The following is a 20,696-nucleotide window of genomic DNA, read 5'->3' as shown; positions in this document are numbered from 1 at the left end:
TGTGATAAATTCCCTTCCCTGGGACCGATCAGGAAAGGTGGACTCTTGTCACAGGAGAGTAGTTGGAATCACACCCATACAGGCATTGTCACAAAGCTGTCATATCTCCCATCTACTCTGGTAAGGGTCCATTTATCTTTCTTAAAAGGCATTTATTTTTCCACGAGTGCCCTTCCCCCGCTTCTCTTCTCCTATTAAGATGGTATACAGGTCCCACGTCTAACTTTCTCTATGAGTCACATTTTTATGTGAATTCTGTAGGTACATTAATAAAAATGCATGATTAAATTTTGTCTTTTCTTTTGTTAATCCGTCTTTTGTCACCTTAATTCACAGGCCCCTAAGGACTGAACCTAAGAGCATAGAAGAAAAATCTCCTCTCCCCAAACAGGCTCAAAAACATGATGAAATGGAGTGAGTACTCTGTTCTAAATGAAGAGGGCAGTTCTTGGCTTAGGGGTCAGAGAGGACCTTTCTGACATCTGAGGATGTGAGAATGAGAAGGTCTTATTTCAAAGTTAAAGAAAGAAGGATTAAGGAATTGAAACAAATTCCACAAATTTGATCTCCCCTCTGGCCACTCCTTAGTGAGGCTATTAATGAATTGTTAGAACACTGTTGGGAGCTTAGTGAATCCAGCGTGAGTATTGACTATGATGATGATGACCGCGTGGAGAGAAAAATGATCAGAAAGTCTACCAGAACCTTCGCGGACATCAGCCTGGCTCCCCAGGCTCCCCCTTTTATGGGCATCAAGGCACTCATCATATTATACCGTAAACGCCAGTTTCCTCCTCCTCCTGCTGCTGCCTGGACTGTATACAGAGGGCAGGACGATCCAAAGGCAAGCACGGTGACTTACCCAGCAGATGCTTAATAACTGTTGACCAATGGCCCTACTGTCCTCTCTGGGGAGGGGAGCTGAGAAACACACATACACGAGCAGCTACAAAACTGGATGGGAAGGATGCACAGAGCCAGTAGTGTGAAGAGGAGGGGGAATGGAAAGGTTGGGCTGAAGAAGAGGGAGTGGTAGAGCTATGATGGATGGGACTGAAGTGTGGGGGTGGGGAGGTCCTTCCTTCCTTCCTTCCTTCCTTCCTTCCTTCCTTCCTTCCTTCCGTCACATTCATCCATGCATCATTCATTCCCTGATCTGAGCTGGCGCTTGTGCTGAGCACTGTGTAATACATCATCTTGGCCCTTAAGGTGCATCCAGTATGGGTGGATGTATCGACCTGGGAATAATTTAGGGCGCACATTTGTTAAAAATGCGCACTTCAGGGGCGCCTGGCTGGCTCAGGTGGTGGAGCTGCGACTCGTGATCTCAGGGCCGTGAGGTCAAGCCCTAGGTTGGGTGTGGAGCCTATTTAAAAAAATAAAATACGGGCGCTTGGGTGGCTCAGTCGTTATCCGCTCAGGTCACGATCTCAGGATTCAGGAGATTGAGCCCTGCCTCTGGTTCTTCACGCTGAAGGCCCCGAACCTGCTTGGGATCCTCTCTCCCCCTCTCTCTGCCCCTCCCCCGCCCGCGCCCTCTTTCTGTCTCAAAATAAACATTTAAAAATAAATAAAATAAAACTCATTATTTTAAAAAAGGAGAGCACACTTTGGATCCCCTGCTGGATCTATATTAAGCAGAACGTGGGACTGATGCACTCTAGTGCACATGACGTCGAGAACTTTTGGATAGTGTGAACTTTTGGACAGGCTAAGGGGCTCTGGAACTCCGGAGACCTCCGCCTGGGAGGCCCTGGATAGCTCCTGGAGGAGCGACACCTGAAAGTTAAATACATCAGGGACAAGGGAGAGGAAAATAAGGCCCATTCTGTCCTTGGCGAAGCGGTGACGGGGCGGAGCCAACCCAGGCCCCGCCCACCGCCCGGCTCGACCAGTTGCGGTCGCCTTCCAAGGTGTCTTGGCCTGCGGGGCACTCGTAGTCCCCCGCTCTTCCCAGGTGACGCACATTTGAGCCGCCGTCGCTCGGCGGCGCGGGTTCGAGTCCCGGTCTCGGCGGCCATGGCGGACGCGGAGCCGGAGGCCGAGGACGGCAGCGAGGATGGGGGCGGCGGCGGGGGCGGCCGGGCTCCCCCCGGCCCCGGCGGCAGCGCCTCGCGCGTGGCCCCGCTGGACCCCGAGCAGCTGCGGCGGGTCCTGGAGCAGGTGACGAAGGCGCAGCCGCCGGCCGAGCGGCCGCCGCCGCCGCCCTTCGTCCCGCAGGACGCGGCGCGACGGCTGCGGGACGCGGCGCAGCAGGCCGCCTTGCAGCGGGGCCCCGGCGCCCAGCCCCCGCGCCCGCCGCGCCTGCTGCCGCCCCAGGTGAGGCGCCGGGAGGGACGTGGGGGAAACCGAGGCCCGGAGCGGGGCCGGGCAGCGGCGCGGCAGGAGAGGCGGCGTCCGCCCGCCCGCCCGAGAGCTCCGGGCGGCCCACACTGAGCGGTCACCGCGCCAGCGTCTGCAGCTCCTCCGACGCGCCTGCTGGGCCGCCGTCCCGCTTCCGAGCGCTGCCCGCGGCCTCCGTGCCGCCCGGCCCCTCGCGCGGGCCTGCGTCCGTTCACTCGGCGTCCGTCGAGCGCCCGCTGGGTTCCAGGCGCTGGCCTCGGCGCAAGCGCGGCCTCGCACACCCTCCGTGGAGGGCGAGAGGCAGACTCGGGGAGGGACGCGGCGGGGGCGGGGGACGCTGCTTTAGAGCGAGGAGCCCTCAGGCCTGACGCCGGAGCCGAGGCGTGGACGGATGGAAAGGAACCAGTGGGGAGGGCGGCGACTGCCAACTCGGGGGCTTGGGGCAGAACTAAGCACACAGCAGAGCGGTCTGAGGCGGGACTTGGCACCCTGGGGGGTCGTGCCCGGATTTGTAGCCGGTGCCCGGCACGGCGCCTGCCGCGCGCTGAACGAGGGAGACACGTGAGAGCACTCCGCATGCGACACCCCGTCATGTGCCCGCGTTACTACCTCCTGGGGCCCGCAGCTCTTCGTTACTAGGGGAGTGGAGACCGGAGCCTGCTCTTCCAAGCCCAGGGGGTCAGGGGGAGCTCCTGCAGCCAGAGGTCCTTCCTGTCGTCTGTAAAGCCACATCCCCTCTCAGAACTGGGGTTGCACGTGACACTAGCGCTTCTCGGCCCAAAGTTGCCAGAGAGATGCCGCTTCCACTAGAAGACACAGAGAGAGGATAGAATCAACAGCCTTCGTTGTTTTTTGTTTGTTTTGGTTTTTTAACCGAGTGATTTTGGCCGCCGGGAGTTGTACCGGGTGTCTCGCCAAAGTTTGAGAAGACAGCTATGAATCTGCCCAGACTCCTTCCTAGAGGTGTGACCTTGAGTAACCCAACCTCTTTGGGCTTTGGTTCCCTTATTGACATTGGATGAGCTTTCTAGCTCTGACTCCCACATAGGCGGAGTCAGAAGGGCCACCGTGGCTGCTGTCAGAAGGGCGACGGTGGCTGCTGTTTGGGTGGCTCAGTCTGTTAAGTGTCCGACTTCCGCTCAGGTCATGATCTCCCGGTCGTTGAGTTCGACAGCCCGGAGCCTGGAGCCTGCTTCAGATTCTGTGTCTCTCTCTCTCCCTGCCTGCTCCTCCCCCCAAATAAATAAACATTAAAAAAAGAGAGAGACGGGTGATGGTGGCCGCTGTGTGCAGAGTGTCTACTCCATGCCTGGTACCACAGGGGGCTTACTTCCGGGCAAGCGCACAGAAGTGTTCGTATCAGCACTTTACAGATAAGGAACAAGCTCCGAGAGGCGGGGTGACTTTGCCCAGGGTTCTCCCACTCCAGCACCTGTTGAAGGTGACCCCAGCTCTTTGGGTTTGGTGTGGCAGCTTGAAGAGTCCAAAAGTGACATTGCCCGTCAAATGCAAGCGACCTTAATCAGCATTAAGCAGCACGACCGTATTCTGTGGCTGATCTAATTGGGATGACATAAATTCTGCCTGCACTCACAATAATGTAAGTTTGCTGTCGAGTCAGCCCCAGCTGTGCCACGGGGGCCACCGAGGCAAACCACGTGTGTTCCTTGCACCCGAGGAGGTTATGATCTAACCAATGAGGTAAAACGTGACTCAGGTAACTTCTCATTGAGGTCGGAAAACTAGAGATAAAGGACTGATGCACTTAGAGAAAAGGAGAACTGATTTTGGGCTGAGGGGATCAGAAATGACTTAGTTGAAGAGATGGAAGTGTGGGTCCCAGTTGAAAATATGGAAGGCGACAGGCAGTGTTGGGGGGAGGGTGGAGTGTGCATTTAGAGGACCCCGGTCTCGTGGTTCTCTGCGGGGAGGGTGGTGTGGATCAGAAGGCACAGACCCAGTGGACGCACTCCCGTGGGTCGGATTTGGGCTCGCATCCCTCCCATGCTCCCCGTTCCTGCACCACAGAAACATTCCCAATTTCTTCCAATATGCTGTGCCATTTTTCGTGTGTCTGTGCATTCACTCATTTTTTCCTTGCACGTCAGACTACCTGTTCACCTGGCCAAAATTCCATTCGGCCTTCTCGGGTCTCTTCTGGGAAGCCAGACCCTCCCCCACCCACCCACCAGGCTGTTCCTGCCTCCTGCCTCTCTTATCGCACCTGCTGCCCCGTGGTGTCATTGTTTCCTGTCTGCATTTCTTAGGGAACCTAGTCTGCCTTCCAGATCGGCAGTGGAGCTTTTCAGAGTACAGATTGCGGGGTGGGAGGTCCTGACTCGGCAGGTCTGCAGGTGACTGAGGCACGGCCGGGGAAACTGCCCTCTTCCTCAGTGAGGCTAGGACTTGGCTGATGTTTTTGTTGTTTTTTTTTTAACTGAAGTATAGTTGACATACAGGATTATATTAGCTTCAGGTGTACAAGGTAGCGATTCCACAAGCCTGGGCGTTATTCAGTGTTTACCACAGTAAGTGCAGTCACCATCTGGCACCGTACAGTGTGATTACAACGTTATCGACTACACTTCCTATGCTGTGCTCTTCACCTCCATGACTTACTTATTTTATAACTGGAAGTTTATACCTCTTAATCCCCTTCACCTATGTCACCCACCCCCTCACCCACACTGGCCTGCTTCTGTGTAGGCATTGGCACACGGAGATACCTTGTAAATTGTAAAAGTTTGCCGAGTGAAATAAACATATACCAAAGTATCGAGCATGATACCCACCTGGTAAACTTGTGGGGAGCCGATTTAAAAATTAGACCAGTTTTGCCACTGAAGTATTCCTAAAACAGTAGGATTTGGGGTGTGTGTGTGTGTGTGTGTGTGTGTGTGTGTGTTTAACGGCATTATCTGGTCATATCCTAAGAGCTTAGACATTCTAAGTGGTAGTAAGTGAAACAACTGTGATTATTAAAAGATAGTTGTCATTTGGTTCACAGGTGAACCCAGGACTGGCCCTCAGGGGCCTCAGGGCACCAGCTGCGTACCCTTCCTCACCCAGGACAGCGGATTGTGTCTGCTGTTTGTGGTACATGTGGAACACACACACAGACAGATGTACTCCCGCGTGGTTTCAGTGGGAGTTTTCATTCTGCTTCTTGTGACACTTGTATTGACCCCCCACTTGGTGTGGGGTCGAGTCCAAAGAGGGCCTGTCGGTGGCCCCAAATCAGTGGTTCTCGGCTGGGGACACTTGGCAGTGTCTGGAGACATTTTTGTCTCAAGAGAGGGCGTGCTACCGGCATCTAGTAGGTGGAGGCAGGGACACTGCTCAACATCCTGCAGTCACAGGATGGCCACCACAATAAAGAATTAATGGTCTGAAATGTCACTTGTGCCCAGGTTGGGAAAATCTGCTCTGCATGATGAGGTTCATCTTTCTTAACTCTCTGGAGAAGGATACTGATTCTTTCTTTCTTTCTTTCTTTCTTTCTTTCTTTCTTTCTTTCTTTCTTTCTTTTTCTTTCTTTCTTAATTTTTTAAAATTTTAATTTATTTTTTAGAGAGAGCACGAGTGGGGCAGGGGCAGAGAGAGAGGGAGACACAGAATCCGAAACAGGCTCCAGGCTCTGAGCTGTCAGCACAGAGTCCGACGCGGGGTTCGAACCCACAATCCATGAGATCATGACTAAGCCGCCCAGGCTCCCTGATGCTGATCGTTTTTGCAGTGTGAGGCCATGAGCCTTGTGTCTTGCTGCCTCTCCCCTGAGCCCATGACAGGTGTATACCTAACATTGTGTCTGGCACATAGTAACTGCTCAGTAATTATCTGTGGAATATTGTTGAGGGCAGCCCTCCCCTTCGGTGGGTGGTTTGCTCTTGCAGACCGTGCTGCCTTGACCCTCCCAAGACCTACATCTTTGTACCTATGCCAGTGTTTCTTATGGAACCCAAGAAGCAGAATTGCCACATCGGGAAGTACGTGCACTGAACGCTTTCTTAGATGTTAAAAAGTTGTTGAAGATAGCATCCTGCTCCCAGGTATGTGCCCTGGAGAAACTCACACACGTGAACACAGACACCCGCGAAGGTTCCACGCAGACAACAAGAGCGCAAGGTTAGGGACACTTGCCCGTCAACGGGCGAGTGTTCTCAGACTGCGGAGGAAATGAGAGCTACACACCGCGGTGTGGATGAATTTCACAAGCCGGACAGGAAGTAAGACACCTGAAAATGCTGCACCAGCTTGCAGCAGGTCATGTACGCTTACATGAAGTTTAAAAACACGCCCAAACCGAAGTGCATATTTTGGGGGGTAGCTCCGTAGATAATATAAAAATGCGTGTGAATGACAAATAGCACTCAGGAAGGCACGCAGGCTGGGAGAACAGCACAGAGCTTCACCTCAAAGGGAAGTGCTGCATGTTTTAAGGCAGGTGGTGGGAACCTGTGTTACATTGCTCCTTACGGCTTTTTTGTTTCTAGGATTTCATGAAAAATGGAAAAAGAAAAAAAAAGAGCGTATATATTGAACTGAATCCAGGTTAGAGTACTAAGAATTCCAAGTAAATACAAATCTACTGTAAAGAAGGATATTTCTTATTAGTTCATGAAATCAATTTAGTAGATTGTGACTACATTTATTTATTTATTTATTTATTTATTTATTTATTAAATGTTTATTTTTGAGAGAGAGAGAGCCCATGAGCAAGCAGAGGAGGGTCAGAGAGAGAGGGAAACACAGAATCTGAACAGACTCCAGGCTCTGAGCTGTCAGCACCGACCCCCATGCAGGGCTCAAACCCATGAACTGCGAGATCATGACCTGAGCTGAAGTAAGATGCCCAACAGACTGAGCCACCCAGGCACCCCTGTGTTTATTTTTTAAATGTTTATTTTTTTTGGGGGGGGGGTAGACAAAGTATCCAAAGCAGGCTCCGTGCTGTCAGCACAGGGCCCGATAGAGGGCTCAAACTCATGAACCAGGAGGTCATGATCTGAGCCAAAGTCAGACACTTAACTGAGCCACCCAGGCGCCCCTTGACTAGTATTTTTTAAAAAACAACGTAGGATAGATCCTATCAGAAGGCATTTGTATAGAAATGGTAAGTGGTTTCATGAACTTTTAATTTGTTTATGCAAATGTTTCGACATACACATATGGATGTGAGATCAAGTGTATCACTAGAAACAGTACAGGTACGTTAAATAGACTCACATACAAGATGGATTTTATAATTTAGAAACACGTGTGATAATACAGTTAAGATGAGAGCAAAATGGTAGAACCATTGATAAGCCTAATGCTTTTCTCTTTCTGTCTTTAAGCAACTGGAAGCCATTTGTGTCAAGGTAATATCTGGAGAAATGACAGACCGGGAAAGGCCGACACCCCCGCTGGCCACCCTCCAGCCCAGGACAGCCGGGCTGAGCCAGCCACCCAGGGGGGCGCCCGGCGTGCTGGGGCTCCGGGCACAGCCGCGCTTCCCAAGTAACTACCCTCCGATTCGGGTGTTTGTACAGAGGCCACTGCCCGCCCTGCAGCTGGTGGTTCCGCAAGGACCGGGCGCCACGCCGGCCCCTCTGTCAGCTTCTGACCCACCGGCGGTGACATCTGTTTCATCCGGTTCAGCGAATTTCTTTATTTCCAGCTTGCACACAAAACACACAGAGAAGCTAAAAAAATCTTTAAAAGTGAAGACGCGTTCTGGACGGATATCTCGACCGCCCAAGTATAAAGCCAAAGATTATAAGTTCATCAAGACGGAGGACCTGGCTGACGGTCGCTTGTCAGATTCTGACGATTACTCAGAGCTGAGTGTGGAAGATGACGACGACCAGAGGGGAAAGCGGGCGCTGTTTGACCTGTCGAGCTGTTCCCTGAGGCCCAAGACTTTCAAGTGTCAGACGTGTGAGAAGTCCTACATAGGAAAAGGGGGCCTGGCCCGGCATCTTAAACTCAATCCAGGCCACGGCCACCCAGAACCGGAGGTGTCTCTGTCTGAGAAGGCCAACGGGAGCACGATCCGAGGCTGTGCCGAGGGCAGGACGGCTAGCCTACCGTCCCCGGGGCTGCCCACGTCAGCTCTTCTGGGTGAGGAAGGGGCCCAGTCACCACCGTGTGGCCTGCAGGTAATGTTTCTACTGGTGACCGTGTCCTTCTTCCTGCCCATCCCGAAGTGGGGCTTTATGGTATCTGATGGGGGTTCAGGTGAAGGCTCAAGTAGGTCCAAGGTCACGGCAGGGGCTCTGAGACACCCCCGCCCCCGGTCTGTACCGCCGCCCGACCAGCAAGGCGCCGTGCACCCTCTGTGTGGGGTACTCGCCAGCCTCACTGGGCGTGTTCGATGGGAACATAGCCGCGAATTCTCTAGCTCTGGTCAGCAACGCAAGCCGCAGAGCACTCCGGTCTTGCTGCTGAAGTCACAGCGGGCCCCGAGAAAGGTCTCAGTTGGGAGCGATGGTCCCCGGGGCGCTTCCTGGAGCGTCAGCAGCGACATGCCATCTTCGCGTCTTGCCCCTTTGGAAACTCACAAGCAGACAAGGCAGGTCGAAGCCACTCTGACTTTGCACCACCACGCCACAGTTGAGGGACAGCAGTTTCAGGTTCCTAAACGTGTCGTGTGCCCTCGTGTGCCGCATACGAGCGGTCAGGTATTTACGAAATGCGGACGGATCACTTGAACGAACGGCAGACCTCTGTGGTCACCCTCACCTGCTTCGCTTGAACCTCCCTGCTTCCTTCTCCTTTGACTTGTGTTGGCTTTTATTTGTGTCTGTGCTTCTGGCTAGACAATCGTATTTGCAGTTCCTGAAATGTTAGACAAACCAGCACTGGAACTGACTCGGCTGTCGCTGGGAGTTGGTGATTTTAGTGACTCGGAAGACGTTGTCATCGAGAGCCTGTCTGCTCTGGCCACCTCATTCCCTGCAGCGGGACGGGGGTTCCTGAAGGAGGGGTGAAGCTGGTGGCCGCTTTGGCTTACAGATGGGTTCCTTGGGGCCTGGACAGATCTTGTCTGGGCCCGGCTTATCTGTACTGAGGTCTAGTGGCAGAACCACGGAACAGCCCCGTGTGAGGATTCAAAAGTACTCTGTCCCCTGTAGTGTTAGCCTGAGTACTAGTAACATGGACACTAACAATATACTGTTGATTGCACGCCTCCTTTGGGCGGGAGTGTTGTAAGTCTTCTCCATCCCGTGAGAGCCCCGAAAGTCAGGTGCAAGACACGTGCATGGGGCTCAGAGGATGGTGGGCATCCCGTCGGGGCACACCTAGGACTCTGCCAGGTGGGAACGAGACTGAGGTTGAGGTCTTCTGACTTCAAAGCCCACACTCTAGGCTGCCTTGTTGGGGAAGGTTCTGCACCCCTCATGGCTGGTAAAACCCCAACTTTTGAGAAACCTCTCTACCTTTTTTTTTTTTCTTTTTAATATTTATTTATTTTTGAGAGAAAGAGAGAGAAAGTGTGAGTAGGGAGGGGGAGAGAGAGAGGGAGAATCGCAAGCAGGCTCCTCACTGTCAGTGCAGATACTGACTCGGGGCTCAAACTCACGAACTGAGATCATGACTTGAGCCGAAATCAGACGCTCAACCGATTGAGCCACCCGGGTGCCCCTCTCTCTACTTTCTTAAGTTGAAATGGGACCACGGTGATTTATAGTTCATCATCCAAACCAGGACATTCTGAGAGTGAAAGGGGCACTATTCACAATTCCAAGGGACAACAGGTGTGTGCGGGAGTGTCTCGGGTTGACCAGGCTAACCGGCACGTCCTGCTTCCTTCAGTGATGAAATGCGACCCCACGGCAGAAGCAGCGTGTGGATACCAGAGTCCCCGAGTGCAGGCCTGGCCTCGGGCATGGCGGCTGTCCAGACTGCGTGGGAGGGGTGCCTCCGGCTGCTGCGGTGGGGAGGGACACGCAGGCCTGTGTCTCTCCTGTCCTTTCCCGTGAGCAGACTCACGGCACCTAGGGCCACAGACAGACCTGACGTTGCTCCTGCAGCTCCACTAGTGAAGATGTAGAGGGAAAATTCCGTAAGAGTTCAGGGGACTGACTTTGTGCCGGCTGCCACGTGAAGTGTGTTCCTTGAATCCATTTAAGCTTCCAGCAGTCCTGGGAGATGCAGGTGCATTGTTCCTGTTTTCAGAGGGGGAGTTGGCACCGAGTGAGGAAGTAGCTGGCATCAGATCCAAGAGTCTGTCCAAAAGCCGTGCAGATCCACAAGACGGAGAGTAGACTAGCAGCTCCCAGAGCCTGGGGGCAGGGAAGAATGAATGATGCTGACGGGTGCAGGGGGGAGTATGAACATGTTTTGGGATTAGATGGTGGTGATGGTGACACACCCTTGTCAGTGCATGAAAATCTGAACTATAGATGTTCAAAGTATGAATTTCATGGCATTTGAAATATACCTGATAAAAAATAATAAGATTTTTAAAAATCACGCGTAAGGTATGAATGACCGAACTTCAGGTTCAGTTTTAAGATGACGGTGGTGTCACAGAAGTCTCCTGTTTCATTTTGGGCAACATCCAGGGTTATGGCTGGCCAACCCAGACTTACCGGCTGGCTAATACCGGATGTCTCAACAAGGAACTCTGTTGGGAAAGTTTAAGGTGCGTCGATTATAGTTAATGTGTCTTAATAATGCAGAGAAGAAATAATTTCTCAAGTTCTTTGCTTTTGACGTGACACTGTTTAGCTCTAGGATTGTCACTATGGCGTATAAAGTATGATTCTTTCATTTTTGTTTTGGGCGCGTAACGCTCTCTAGAATAGCCAGTCTGTAGAAGTTGAAGACGCCTTGGTGTCTGAACCAGAAGATGGAAATTATTCGGCCTTCGTGGGATCAGAGAGACACCCAGGCCCTAGACGAATCGAGTTCGCAGCCGCCCCTGCAGAGGCCAGTGAGGCCGTCCTTGGGCGAGGCAGAGCCGCTCACCCGCGTGGGCGCTCCGGTGCCTGTGTGGCAGGTGCACAGAGCGCCTTGGCGGCCAGAGCCCGGCTCAAGGAGGTGCGTGGCTCTTAGACCCTGTTCTTGAAACCTGTGTCTTTGGCATGGCGTGTGGCAATCCGCTGGTAGGTTTCTGAGTCAAAAGTAAAACACCCAGAGCAACGAAATAGTTCGCCTGAAACGTAGTTGGACGAAGTGTGTAATAACTTCAGGAACAGTGTTACCTGAAATAATTCTAGGTTTACCCGTTTGGAATAACAAGAGGGCTTTCGGGCTGCCTGCCGTTACACGTTTGGGAATGATTGTAAGCTAGGTTTTCATATAAGCAGTTTAGGAAACAGGCAGTTTCTATTTTTCTGTACAAAATTTTAAGGTACAAAATCATGTTTCAGGTTTTGAACCCTGGAATCTCCATTCCAGTCCCTTGAAAGTAAGCTTAGTGAATTTAAGGGGACTGATTTAGAAAAGTGGGACCCTAAATTCATCCCGATTGTCTTTGGCTCGGCGGTATTTATTTGCCTGGTAACGGCCAGCTCCATGTCTTAAAGAAGTGAACAGGAGCAAAGAGAGTGCGAGGTAGTGAGTGAGCGAGACAGCTGCTCTCAGAGTGGCCACCAGGGAACCAGGGCCTCCAGAGTCACACACAAGGGGACGAGAGGTTCTCGGTGAGGAAGCTTTCCTAGAAAGCGTCATGAGCTTACATATTCTAGCTGGAAGTTTAAACCCGGTGACTTCGCTTTCCTCTCATTGGGCTTGTCGATTAATCCCGGATGACAGATTTTAGGAGCAGGAGGGAAGGTGGTCCTCGACTCGATTCAGTCATTAACACTTGAAATACCGCCATCTATTGAGCACTTTGTGCGTGGCAGCTCGGCCACGCTCTCCGCCCTGCCCCCAAGCTAAGTTCCAGGTTTACTTCATTTCATTGGTTCCATAATCGTTATCTCCACTTAATAGACGACGAACCCGAATGGTTCGTGAGCTCCCTGTGCCTCTTAAGACTTCCTGTCTCTGAGACTGGTCCCTTCCCCGCCCACGTCATTGCCGCCCTGGGTGACCTCCTCCGTCTGGTTTCTCAGGCCATCCTCCCTCGAGGACACCCACGTACTTCCTGTACCTGCTAATTCACTTGGCTCCTGAGCCTCAGCGCTCCCACGGGGCGGCCCGGCCTGTACCTCCCCCGCCCTCCCCTTCCAAGGGGAGCCCCCAAGCTCGCTTCCTGTCTAACTTGCCCGGGGGTCTGCCCTGCGCCCAACTGGGAACTCACATTCTTGCTCATTCTTGCTCCTCCCCTAGTCCTGAGGACTGTGCCCTCCCCGCATCCCTCTCCCCACACCCCCCACCCCTGCATTCACCTCGGGGCCTCCTCTTCTTTGGCCTGTCCTTTGGCGGTGGTCTCCCAACCGCAGGCTGCCCCACACTTGTTTGCATTTTCATCTCGGGCACTAGTTAGTGCCCCCGGAGAGCAGGGAACACCGTTCCTTCTCCAGGACCTGGTACCCCCTCTACGCTCAGCCGTCCCAGGGGAGTCAAACTTTGATTCCAGAATTGGTCACAGACTTTGTTAACAGATCGAGTGAGATCGTTAACAAACAGAATGTTAGAGAGTCGCTTAATCACTGCGATTTGGGGGAACTTTAGGTCTTTTATATTCTTCGGCGCCAACTTTTTGGCTGCTGGGGATTATTTTGGGGCTTTTGAAGCTGTTAAATGCTTTCTTCTGGCAGTTTCTCCAGCAGTGTGACCGAGAGGCTCTCGTGGACCTGGTGCTGCCTCAGCTGGCTCAGGTGGTGACCGTGTACGAGTTTCTTCTGATGAAGGTGAGTCTCCTGAGCGTGTCTAGAGGACGCACGGCCGATTTGAAGTTATTTCGAAAGACATCCTTCGCATTTGTTTTAGAACGAGCCGGGCCGTTTGGAATCGTGTCCCTCCTCCAGGACAGAGCTGAGGGGAGCCTGCTGGCCCCACCGGTGCCTACTCGGCCAGGTCTCCCAGAGGCTGCTCGAGGACCCCCTTGCCTGTTTTAACCTCATGTGGGAGGCAAGAAAGTGGTGGCAGCAAAGCAGGGCCGGCCCCCGGCGCCCGTCACCTTCCTCTCGGGCACCTCCTCCCTGGTGAGCCCGCTCTGACTCGGAGAGGTGCCGGCACGGCTCCCGGGAGGAGTGAAGGCCTGGGCCCCTCCTGCCTGCCGGCCCGTCCCCGGGACCTTTCCGTCTCCCCTTCCTGCCCCCCCCCCCCCCCCCCCCCCCCCGGGGCCCTTCCCCCCCCCCCTCCCCCCCCCCCCCCCCCGTGACCCCTTCTTCGGGGCTTCGGCCCACAGTCCCCCTGCGGCTGTCACCCTGGAGGTGGTCTGCTCTGTGGCCCCGTCCGGGGCCAGGCACGTGTGGGCTGTCATTGGCGAGTGGAGGAGATGACGGGCCGCGGACGGCCTGACAAGCTCGTATCCTTCCTGCCTCCAAGCCCCTGTGTTTGTCATTTCGTTGCCTCTGGTTAAAACATTTCTTGTCACCTTTATCTTCACAAAGGTTGAGACAGGTCATCTAGCAAAACCTTTGTTCCCAGCTGTGTATAAGGAATTTGAAGAGTTGCATAAAAGGGTTAAGAAAATGTGCCAAGATTACCTCAGTGGTTCTGGTCTGTGTTCCCAGGAGCCTCTGGAAATAAGCAACGACAAGGTAACAGTCTCACCTGGGAAGAAAGTTTCGCTTTTAGATTTGCTAAAAGAAGGATATGCGTGTAAAGAGGAGAATGTTGTTATTTTTACTTATTTATTTTTTTAAAGTAATCTCTATGCCCAGTGTGGGGCTGGAACTCATGACCCCGAGATCGGGAGTCGCTCGCTCCACTGACTGAGCCAGACAGGCACCCCTGAGGAGGCTGTTTTCAGTAGTGACATCTTCATAGCCAACTGCTTTTCAGCTCTTTTTCCCACCAAGTGACTGTTTTATTTTAGTTTATTTATTTTGAGAGAGAGAGCGCACGTGTGGGAGGGGCAGAGAGAGAGAGAGAGAGAGAGAGAATCCCAAGCCAAATGCGGGGCTCGAACTCATGAACCATGACATCATGACCTGAGCTGAAATCAAGAGTCGGAAGCTTAACCAACTGAGGCTGCTGGGCGCCCGACTTTTTTTTTTTTTTTTTTTTTTTTAATGTTTATTTATTTTTTGAGAGAACAGAGTGTAAGTAGGGGAGGAACAGAGAGAGAGGGAGACACAGAATCTGAAGCAGGCTCCAGGCTCTAGGCTCTGAGCTGTCAGTACAAGCTGACACAGAGCTCGAACTCATAAACAGTGAGATCATGACCTGAGCTGAAGTCGGCCACTTAACCGACTGAACCACTCAGGCACCCCCCCTCCCCCAACATTTTTTTAATATAAAAGCAAACGGTGCTTGTTTCAGAAAACTCAGGAATGCGGACGGGCTGACTGAGCCTTGAAAGGTCCAGAACACTCTCACTCAGTGGTGACTGCAGTGCTTACTGAGGGCTGGGGGACGGTGACCATAGATCCTGTCCGTGGCTGTTTAGACACAGTTCTCATTCCCCTGTCATTGTCTCCATCAAGTTGCCTCTGGCTGTACTGGGTCCTGGATAGAAATCTGGTTTGAACTGATGTGGTTTTACTTGTTTTGGATAAAACCCTTTGCTGGGCTTAGCGTGCCCCACGTGGCCACATCATTCAAGGGTCCGTGCTGGCCAGGCCCCCAGGTCTCAGGCCCACCTTGAAATGGAGCACTGAGTGATGCCATGCTTTTAAGTAATGCTTGTTTATTTAAAAACATACTTGTACAATGGTAGCTGGGGCACACTCGTGTCTCAGAGACTGTCTCTAAACTACTGAAAATACTTGTAGGTTTAGAGAAGGAAAATGTGGGGCAGAGGGGGCGGGAACCTGGCGGTGGGCAGTGAAGGTTAAATGGATCACTGTGTTGGGGTCAATCATGGGAGGGGTCTTTCTGGGTCAGGGCAGTCCTTACTGCTGGAGGGGGTAGTTTCGGTTCCCATCAGGGTACGCTTTGCCCTCAGGGTCTGCTGCCTGAGCCAGGGGACCCTGGAAAGGAGAGCCCCACTAGTGCGTCTGAGGGCAGGAAGGGGCAGCCACAGCCCTCTTTCACAACCACAAGGAACACTTGGGCCTGTTGCTTCAACTGCTCTCAAGATTTCATTGACCTGGTCATGGGTCTGCCCGCCTGTTCTTAGGGTTAGCGTCACGCAGACTAGGTTACTTCCGTAGCAAGAAGTCTTGATCCACACTCTGACAGAACGAGGGTTGTTTTGTTTTTGTTCTTTTTTTGGGGGGGGGGGGGTTGGTCATTAGTTTTATACAAATGCAACATTTATTTATTAAAGCTTATGTATTTATTTTGAGAGAGAGAGAGTATGTGCTGGCAGAGGAGGGGCAGAGAGAGGGAGAGAGAGAATCGCAGGTGGGTTCCGTGCTGTCAGTGCAGAGCCCGACGTGAGGTTTGAACCCACCAACTGTGAGCTCGGGACCTGAGCCGAAATCAAGAGTCGGATGCATAACCGACTGAGCCATCCAGGTGCCCCAAGAGTCACGTGTTTTTTAAACTGTGAGCTCGGCAGGTGTGGGTGTCCTCCCGTCACAAGGCAGACTGGACACACACGGCTGCTGTGCACGCCTGTCAGGACCCACACTCGCAGGCAGTTCAGGCCGAGCCACAGCCTCCTAGGGGCACAGACCATGGCTTAGCTTGCAAGGGGACACAGACAGGCTGGGAGGCACTGAACTCAAGGGGCTGTCTGTCTTCTGCTCAGACCTTGATCTGCTGCCCTTCCTTCCCTGCCTCCTCCCCTCCTGCTCCGTGGTCCCTTCCTGTGTTCACGTGTAAACAGTGACAGCTGTCGCTTCACAGAATGCCCCCAGGGCAGCTGCAGCCCCCTCACAGGACCAGGAAGATTCCGGGAGCACAGAAGCCGGGGCCCAACATGACCCTCAGACTCCCAGACCCTCACCCTGTCCACTGCCTGCAAGAGGAGATATTGTTCTGGAATGGGTGGGATTGTTTTCTGCCAGTTCCAGTGGAAGTCAAAAACAGGAGAACAGGAGGCGAGCAGTCACTCTGGTGTCCGATGCCGTCTGACTGCCGACGACACTGAGGACAGCGTAGTGAATTAAAAAAGAAAAACCCCTTTGGTGTCTGCTCTGCACCGTTCTAACACAGAACCTTCTGGTTCTGATAGGACCCGTTTTCTCCCCAGCTGTTCCACGGAACTTCTCACGTGTCTTTGTTTCTCCCATCGTTCGGGCGGCCCCTCTCGGACGCGCCTCGGCCCTGCCATTACTGCCGACGTGCTGCTGAGCGCAGCTCCTCTCTGTCGCCCTCCCTCCTCAGGTGGCCGAGTCTTTAGGAATCACAGAATTCCTGAGGAGGCGGGAAGCGCACACAGAGTGCGTCCCAGCGCAGCGCACCAGCGGGGACACGGGCCGGGACCCCCGGGCCGAGCTGGAGGAGGCCGGCCAGCAGAAGCGGGGAAACGAGGTGGGTGCCGTCGAAGGGGGTGCGGTGCCGAGTTTCGGCGCTTTGACTGCAGCCCACGGCGCTGTCCTCCGGGGAGGAGCGGTGCGAGCCTGCCCGCTCCCTCCTAGGCTTAGCTCCCCGGGTGTCCTCTTTGCAGACCGCGGACGGGGCGCCGGCCTGGGTGAAGAAGACCAGAAGAGACCCTCTGCCCCAGGACACCACTGACAGCGGAGCCCCAGCCGCCAACCAGGGTAAAGCGCCTCCCAGGCCTGCTTCTCACTCCCGGGTGCCCCTGTGGCCGGATTGAAGAGAACCTGGTTTCTCTCAAGTCTTATCCCCACCTCCCGGGGTCCTGTGGTTCTCTCTCGTTCCCTGTAACTCTCAAGGTCTGTGAGGCTCTCTCGAATCCCTTATTGAAATGAAGAGCCCATGTCTGGGGCCTGGCTGTCAGTGCCGGCTGAGGTTTAACCCTGGAAACAAGCCGCCCTCTGGTTTTTATTCTGTTCGAACCAGAACCTCTCAACCAGACCCTGAGCCTACATCGCACTGAGAATGGTTCTGCTGCTTCCTAAAACTGCCCGATACCCTGCTTGACCCTCAAGTCTCCAATGGAAAGAGGCATTCTGCTCTTTAGAACTTACGACTGAATTCTGCTGCAGGGGAGGGCAGCTTTATTCAGGGAGAGCAGTGGAAACCCGGGCCCCTGTTGGCCACACGGCTCCCCTCACCTGACTAATCAGTATCGCCTCTGAACTTCATCCACACTTGGAAGCTGCCAGTCCCGAGTAGCAAGGAGAGTTTACGTGTCCACGCGTTCTGCCAGGAAGTTACTCTGGACCTGCTGGTCTTGGATAGCGAGCGCAGTGAGCAGGCCGTGTCACGGCACGTGGACGCTTACCTGTTTTTCTTGAACTGTTTAGGTCCTGCCCTTCCAGCGAGCGGGAACGCCCCTCGCCGTCCAGAAGGAAGCCACATGGCGCCGGTGTCTGGTCCCGCAGGCCGGCAGCTGCAGGCATTTGCTGACCCCGAGGCCAAGAGCGGGTGTGGGGCTCCTGCTCTCTCGTGCGAGAACGTCAGTGGGCTGAGTGTGTGTCCTCAGTCAGGAGAGCCCGGGACGCAGACACAGGGGTGCGTGCCAGCCCTCCCTGGAGAGAATGCTCAGGAACGCTCCGCAGACTGGAACGGAACTGGGAACAGCCCGGGCAGCGGGGATCTCTGCAGGACCCTGATGTTCCCTGGAGGGGTGGCATCCCTGCCGCCTTCCAGGCCTGGAGACCTTGAGAGGCATGGCTCCCTCTGGAAAGGCCCACGGTCTGGCCCCAGCGACGTCCTGTTTCCAGAGGCTGCCGGCCCTCTGCTGGAGAGGGTTTTGTCTGTGGACGTGGGGCCAGCTGACTGCATCCCCAGGACCGTGCCCGAGCCGGGGCCTCAGCCGGCCCAGGCCGGGTCGCCGCCCACCGATGGCGGTCAGGGAAGCCACGCAGGGGGTGTGGACCACTTCCCCGCCGGGCCCGAGGCGCACGCTGACCAGAGAGAACTGGAGAGCATTGTTGCTGCTGGAGAAGCCGTGGCTTTTGAAATCACCAACGGGTGCCATGAATTTTTGTCTCAGGGACGGGAACAGATATTTATTCAGACTTCCGACGGCTTGATCTTGTCCCATCCGGGTTCCGTGGCGTCCGGGGAGGAAGATGTTGTCATAGTGGCCGGTATGGAGGGGCCCGCCCTGCAGACGGCCCCCCCGGAAGGGGTCCCTCTAGAAACCACAGAGGCAGAGCCCTCACAGTGAAGCAGAGCCGGACCTCAGTCCTGGACGTGTGTGTGTTTTATCCAAAGAAGGTCTATGTGAAGTAATGTGTATTTTTCTACTGTGAATACAGACACAAACGGACATCTTATTTATAAAGAATAACGTCTTTTTACTTGACCGTCTGTCTACCTTCTCCTGTATCTTGCTTGCCTTCGTGCTGATGGCAGAGCGGTCCCCTGACGCAGCCAGCCTTAGAGACGACCCACAGTTAGCACCACGACACTGTTACTTGCCACCTTGCTCCCCCAGAACCATGTCCCTTTCTCTCCTGGGTGATGTGCTGCTTTCCCGCCACATCTGGGTTTATTAAAGATCTAAGTTCGCCATCCTGCCCCCACCCCCGGGAAGTAGGAAAGAAAATCGTTTCTGCTTGTACTTAATGCATGAGGGGCCCACTGCAGGGGGCAGCTGAGGTCAGAGCCCCAGTCCTCTGGGGTCTCGCTCACAAAGTCACCTGTTAAGGTCTCTTCTCTTTTGAATGTTTTCCTTGGCTTCGTTAGGCGGAGCGAAAAAGGAAGGTGATTTGTCCACCTTCAGACGGCACAGGTGTCCTCTCCCCCAGGGAGACTGTCAGGAGGGACCCCGAGCAGGCAGTGCTGGGGATCCGGGCTATCCCCCACCCCCGGGCCCTGCTGTGCAGGCGCGGGCCTCGTCCCCGGCCATCTTCCTGTCTTCTCGCTTGATTTCAGAGCCAGTTCGACAGAGCAGAAGGGCGGTGTCCCAGGACACAGCAGCCAGCAACGAGCAAGCCACGGTACGTCCCACGGCCTCGAGCGTTTCTCAGGAGCCCAGAGCGAGTCCCGTCCTGGGGCCCTGGAGTGAGGACCGAGCCTCCTGCCTGGGGATCGTTCAGAACCCTTGTCAGGCACCTAATGCAACAGACTGAGTCCAACCTGGCCCCGTGGTCCGTGGTCTGGACCCAGGCCCTTTAAATACAAATTTAGTTTCAATTTATAGGATATTACGGAACATCCCAGTGCATCTTACTTTCACCATTGTGGATGTGCTTCTATAAGTGGATAGTAAATTAGTAAATTTTACTAATGGAGTTAGTAATTTACATTAGTAAATTTAATGGAGTTAAACATCCTCATTCTGCTGAACAGAGCTGGAAACACAGGAGGCCCTGGCAGTATGCTCATTAATTTTTTTTTAAGTTTATTTATTTTGAGAGAGAAAACCGGGCAGTGGGGGAGGGGGGAGGCAGAGAGAGAGAGGGAGACCGAGGATCTGAAGCAGGCTCTGTGCTGTCAGCAGCGAGCCCGATGCGGGGCTCGAACCCACGGACCTCGAGGTCATGACCTGAGCCTCCCAGGTCCCCCAGGATGCTCATTAATTTGACATTAATTTGACCTGCTGGTCGTGCTCCATTGAGGGGCCGACAGGCCTTTGCTCTGGGATACCTGTGCTGTACCCGCCAGGGCAGCGCTCACGAGGTCCCCGAGCGGGCAGATGTGTAAAACAGCTTCTACATCACAGCGCCACCTCAGCAGACATAACTTTATTACATAGAAAACAAATGGACATTTTCTTTTCTCGTAAAGAATTTTCTTCTGCATACACAGTACTTATAACTCGAGAGGCTCAGATTAGGGGCAGGAGTGAAGAGGTGTCAGATCACAGACTCAGGGACAGATACCACCCAAGCGACTCCCCCGGGGGGCTGGTGTGGACCCTCAGTGAGGACGTGTTTTCAGCACTTACCTCCTACAAGTTCCTGTTCAACTGTTGTCACTACTAAATGCAATGAAGGAAAGTCCTTTTTCTCTGTTCCCTGGATGGCACGAGGGCCCTACAGCCACCTCCCCCCCCCCCCCCCCCCACCCCAGTCAGGCTCTTCTGCCTTGGCCTCCCCAGGGGTCATGGGAGTGGGGGGAGTGGGGAGCGTTGAATCAGAAGAGGGGCCGAGGGCGAGCCGGACCTCGATGTCCTCTGAGGTCTACATTTCAAAGAAGAATGTCTATTTTCATCTGGGGAATAGTAAGCACGTAGCTTGAAATGCCAGAAGCTACCGGAAGCCCCGTGCCAAGCACTGCTGGCCCGGCCTCAGCCCTCTGCCCCTTCAGCCAAGACCAGCACCTTCTCCTTTCTGGTGATT

General features: G+C 54.0%; 1 protein-coding gene across 2 annotated transcripts; it reads left to right on the top strand.

Annotated features, from left to right (window-relative positions):
* The first annotated feature begins 1,972 nt into the window (after positions 1-1,972).
* ZNF839 (zinc finger protein 839) lies at positions 1,973-19,851 on the top strand. Of its 2 annotated transcripts, none has more exons than XM_049612110.1 (8): positions 1,973-2,319; positions 7,680-8,483; positions 11,131-11,370; positions 13,038-13,130; positions 13,836-13,985; positions 16,663-16,809; positions 16,946-17,039; positions 19,288-19,851. In XM_049612110.1, the coding sequence occupies exons 1-8, from the start codon at positions 2,020-2,022 to the stop codon at positions 19,482-19,484; spliced, it is 2,025 nt and encodes a 674-aa protein (XP_049468067.1). In that variant the 5' UTR covers positions 1,973-2,019; the 3' UTR covers positions 19,485-19,851. The 2 variants fall into 2 exon arrangements, with proteins under 2 accessions (XP_049468067.1, XP_049468066.1); XM_049612109.1 differs by lacking the exon at positions 19,288-19,851 and adding an exon at positions 17,709-18,686 and having other exon boundaries at positions 1,983-2,319.
* Positions 19,852-20,696: the final 845 nt, after the last annotated feature.

This window comes from Panthera uncia (genome assembly GCF_023721935.1).
Source record: "Panthera uncia isolate 11264 chromosome B3 unlocalized genomic scaffold, Puncia_PCG_1.0 HiC_scaffold_1, whole genome shotgun sequence".
In the NCBI taxonomy this organism is placed as follows: domain Eukaryota; kingdom Metazoa; phylum Chordata; class Mammalia; order Carnivora; family Felidae; genus Panthera; species Panthera uncia.
This window is presented reverse-complemented; position numbering and strand designations above follow the sequence as displayed.

What these genes read in the sequence shown, in the direction of transcription:
- ZNF839 (XM_049612109.1), top strand. Translation starts at nt 2,020, where the DNA reads ATGGCGGACGCGGAGCCGGAGGCCGAGGACGGCAGCGAGGATGGGGGC. An exon ending in AGCAGAAGCGGGGAAACGAG is followed by an intron (nt 16,810 to 16,945) that starts GTGGGTGCCGTC and finishes TCCTCTTTGCAG; the next exon opens with ACCGCGGACGGGGCGCCGGC. An exon ending in AGCCCCAGCCGCCAACCAGG is followed by an intron (nt 17,040 to 17,708) that starts GTAAAGCGCCTC and finishes TGAACTGTTTAG; the next exon opens with GTCCTGCCCTTCCAGCGAGC.